General features: G+C 40.9%; 1 protein-coding gene across 8 annotated transcripts in view; it reads left to right on the top strand.

Moving 5' to 3' along the window:
• Window positions 1–2,791: 2,791 nt before the first annotated feature.
• phf14 (PHD finger protein 14) overlaps window positions 2,792–4,214 on the top strand; it is a 79,265-nt gene continuing 77,842 nt past the window's right edge. For all 8 annotated transcript variants that reach the window (XM_027286177.1, XM_027286179.1, XM_027286175.1 and 5 more), the window contains exon 1: window positions 2,792–2,924. In XM_027286177.1, coding sequence (XP_027141978.1) covers window position 2,924 — 1 coding nt within the window. In that variant the 5' untranslated portion in view covers window positions 2,792–2,923. The remainder of the gene's footprint in view (window positions 2,925–4,214) is intronic.

Genomic DNA, 4,214 nt, shown 5'->3' with positions numbered 1-4,214 from the left:
GAGTTCACTGGAGAGAGTGCTGTCTCTCTGTTGTTAAAAAGCCTGCTTCATTCTTCTGTTTAGCTTTATTCATTTCTTTGGGAGGGAAAAACAGACATAGATTTGCTTTTTTTTTAAAGCTTTTATTGTGACAAAATGGTTGGATTAAAAAAAAAAAAAGAAAGAAATTGATGTCCACATTTTTGCTCAGCATGATGGTTGTTCATACATTTTACTCACAGGAAGCCCAGCGGAGATCAAAAACCACATTGTGGAATTAAATGTCTCATCTCACCTAATGTTTAAAAGCTGTTGCCTTTTCCTTTGCTGCTCTGTATCCATTTGTATCGCTCAGGAGATTCATAAACCGGCACTTCAGCGAGTGTAATTCTGTTCAATTTCCACTTAGCCTCCCTAACATTATCAATGCAAGTTCAGACTACTTGTCATATTCGCTCCAACACTATCAGGCTGCATCACAGGCGCTATGTTGATCAAAGCAGGGCAGCAGAGAAAACGATGAAAATGCTGATAGTGATGATGACAATGATGGCTGCTGTGATATCCCCAAAGTGTTTTGATGCAAGCTGATAAAAAAAACTACCTCTTTCCAGCACAATACAGAGCCATTTGTCATCAAGCAAGGACAGTTGTAATCATCCCTTTTGCTTGCCTGCCCCATCAGTCTTCTCCTTACCATGTATCAGGACCAATCTAGGCTCATTTATTTTAATCGGCTCTTATTTGCTAAACAGGCAAAGTCAAAGGAGGACAATAGAAAACAAAGCTCATTTTGAATATGAGCCAAGGCACATTTCCATGCTACTGCACCCTTTTTTAAAAAGAAGGAACTTCATGAATTCAAAAGAAAGTCTGAATTTTGTGACCGCGTGATTTGCAACATTTGCATAGAAGTATAAAAACAAACTCGGATTCAGAGGGAAAAACAATAATTAGGGTGATTTTTCAGCACTCAAAAGAATCCAATCTGAAGCATTTTTTGACAATTTTGGCACGGCGTTCCAAACATTTTAACAGGATGTAGAAAAAGAAAAAAAACAATCCATTAAATCCTAATCATTTCTATGCAGCTGCATCTTCTATGTGTTTGTTTGAACAACCGGGATGGATGGATGGTAAAGGTACAGTGTGTGGGATTGAGTGTTAAGACGTGTAACGTTCCTGGTTCACATCCAGTTGAGTCCCCTTTGGGGTCGGCATTAGCTCAGTCTTTAGGGATTCGGCTTGGGAACCAAGCCCTTAAGCAAGGCACTGAACCCCTAACTGCTCCCTGGGTGCCACTCTGTGTGGCTGCCCATCCCCTCCGCCGTCTCTCCACATTTGCATGTCTATGAGCCCTTTGTGTGTGTGCGTTGTTGTATTACGGGTAGTGCAGTACGCTCAAATGAAACAATCTGACAAGACTTGGAGGTGTATGTAGATATGCTATATATGGATATATACAGTGTGAACTCATAGAGCGAGGTTGTTTCTAAGTTAAATACTGGGTTACGGTAAGACTGAGAGCTGAACACTGTCCCAAGAATGGCAAAGACATCTATTACAAAAAATAGAAAAAAGAAGCAAGCAGGAGCTCCCAGAAGAGCTTAAAACTTCAAGAACATCTATTTACTGTTGTTTCTTCATTTTAGTACACTGGCTCTAGAAAATAGTGTTTTTCACAAGCTAGTTTCTCCTTTATGCTTGAAAGGATAGGTTGAGGCGAGCAGTATTCAGTTGGTTACAACCTGCAGCATCATATATATATATACACACACACGTGTGTGTGTGTGTGTGTGTGTGAGTGTGTGTGTCTATCTATAGACACTGTAGCCTGGATAAAGGGACTGGTGATGGTGATGTAAATATGGTTTCTACAACTGGTTGTGTTCTGGTTGTGGGCGGTAGTAGCTCAGTCCATAGGGACTTGGCTTGGGAACCGGAGGGTGGCCGGTTCAAGATAATACAAATATGGAAAAAAAAAAAAATATATATATAATATATATAATATTTAAAAATATGGAAGCTGGTAGGGAGAGGTGCCAGTTCACCCCTGGGCATGCCGAGGTGCCCTTGAGCACCAACCCCCCCCCACAACTGCTGGCTGGGCGCTCCTCAGGGGGGCCCCATCACTCCACCCTCCTCTCTGTCTATGCCCTTGTACTGCATGTGTGTGTGTGTTGTGTCCGGGTTAAAATGCATGTAAAAAAAAAATAAATAGAGTGAAAAAAAATTTTCCCCATGAGGGATTAATAAAGTATATTCTGTACATGAGGTAGGTGGATGTGACACAGACTAAATGTAAACATAAATAAATACAGTATAATGAGTTCATATTGCACATACAATATAATAATAATATACAGGGTTCCCACACCTTTTTCATGAACAAATTCAAGCACTTTTCAAGCACCTGCACCAGTTTTCCTGTTTCTCAGCACCTTTAAATAGGTAGCCTACTGATTGTGTTTGCGCATGGAAGCGCAGCTGCCACTGTATGGCAAATAATTGGGTCTAATTAGCATTATTTCATATGGTGGTAGATTGACTGTTTTGATTTTTAACTAATTGTGAATTGGCTTGTTTCTCAGCTGTGAGCGGTGTATTGTGTAACTACCAAGCGCAATAACAGTGACAAATAGACATTTTTCAAGCACTTCACAAAAAATTCAAGCATTTTCACAACCTTGAAAACACTGAATTGAAATTCCAAGCATTTTCAAGGAATTCAAGCACCCGTGGGAACCCTGAATATATATGAATTGTTATTTTTAATCATGTTTGCCTCTCTCTTGTAACTAACCCGCATCTTCAGCCCTTAACCGTCCCCATGGCAACAACATCCAGTCGTCCTGACGTCACTGCTGCTGTCCATTGTCCACATAACATAACATGCTGCTAAAGGGAGTCCGGTCTCGTTCCTTGTAGTAAACACGAGCTACAGAGTGAGTGCCACTTTACACTTTGTCGTTTTTCACACTCGGACTCGGGCACGGTTTCTAAAAACCGGATTCACCGATTTGTAACGTTTATAATCAAGCTGGCTCGAGCCGCTGCTAATTAGCACCTAGCTGCTAGTCGGCTAGCTTCTGTAACTAGCACTCGGTTGTTGCTAATAACGCGACTCCTGACTCGTTTGGGGCTTTTGCTATGAGTCCAACATGAACTTTACTCTTTAATGTTGCTCTCATGCTCAAATCTGTCTGAAGCGGACTTTAAATCATTTGCATAACAACGCAGCAAACGGACGTAGCAGCTAATGCTAATGCCACAATGAGCTAACCCTGCTTAGCAGAGCTAAGCGGTAAATGTGAGGTGGTTTGACTGGATTACAGTGCACACAGAGACTTGTTGGCTCCAAACAGGAGTCTGTGTGGTTAAGTGTTGTCCGAAAGAGCAGGACTGTGCTCATGTTTCAGCTTTGTGCTGGCTGCAAGAGGAGCAGCGGGGCTCTTTTGTTTGCTAACGGTGTGCTAATAGCAAAAAACGCTCGTTCATGATTCTCACGTTTGTCCAAATGTTTGTCCAAATGTTTGTCCAAATGTGAAGCATCAGAGACACATTAAGGATGAATCCCGGCACAATCCCTGTCTCAGCTTGTCGTTGCTTCAGTTTCAGTCTCACTGGTTGTGTGGAAGTGTTTCACTCAGCATAAGAAAGTCTTGAACTTTGACTGCTTCTCCAATCCCAACACATAACTTAGTGTGTGTGCTAACAGTAAGTTTACTGTAATGGCAAAACAAACCCCTAAAAACTAAACATGAGAGATCAAAATATGCCTAAACTGCTACACCGAAGCCTGATATTAGGGATGCACCGAAATGAAAATTTTCAGCCCGAAACCGAATAAAAATTAAATGGTTGGCCAAATACCGATTACTATTGCATAAATAGCCTAGAATAAATTTGTAGACATGTTTTTTTCAAAGAAAGTAAATTCATTCAGTTTCAGTCTCAGTGGTTGTGTGGAAGTGTTTTCACTCAGCATAGAAAAGTCTTAAACTTTGACTGCTCCTACAATCCCAACACATGACTTAGTGTCAGGGTTCCCACGGGTGCTTGATTCTTGAAAATGCTTGAATTTCAATTCAGTGTTTTCAAGGTTGTGAAAATGCTTGAATTTTTGTGAATGTTAGCTTGAAAATTCTATTGTACTGTTATTGCGCTATGGTAGTTACACAATACACCGCTCACAAGCTGGCAAACAAGCCAATTCACAATTAGTTAAAACTCAA

Source organism: Larimichthys crocea, chromosome XIII, assembly GCF_000972845.2.
Source record: "Larimichthys crocea isolate SSNF chromosome XIII, L_crocea_2.0, whole genome shotgun sequence".
NCBI classification, from domain to species: domain Eukaryota; kingdom Metazoa; phylum Chordata; class Actinopteri; family Sciaenidae; genus Larimichthys; species Larimichthys crocea.
The sequence above is the reverse complement of the archived record's forward strand: the minus strand, read 5'-3'. Positions and strand labels throughout refer to the sequence as shown.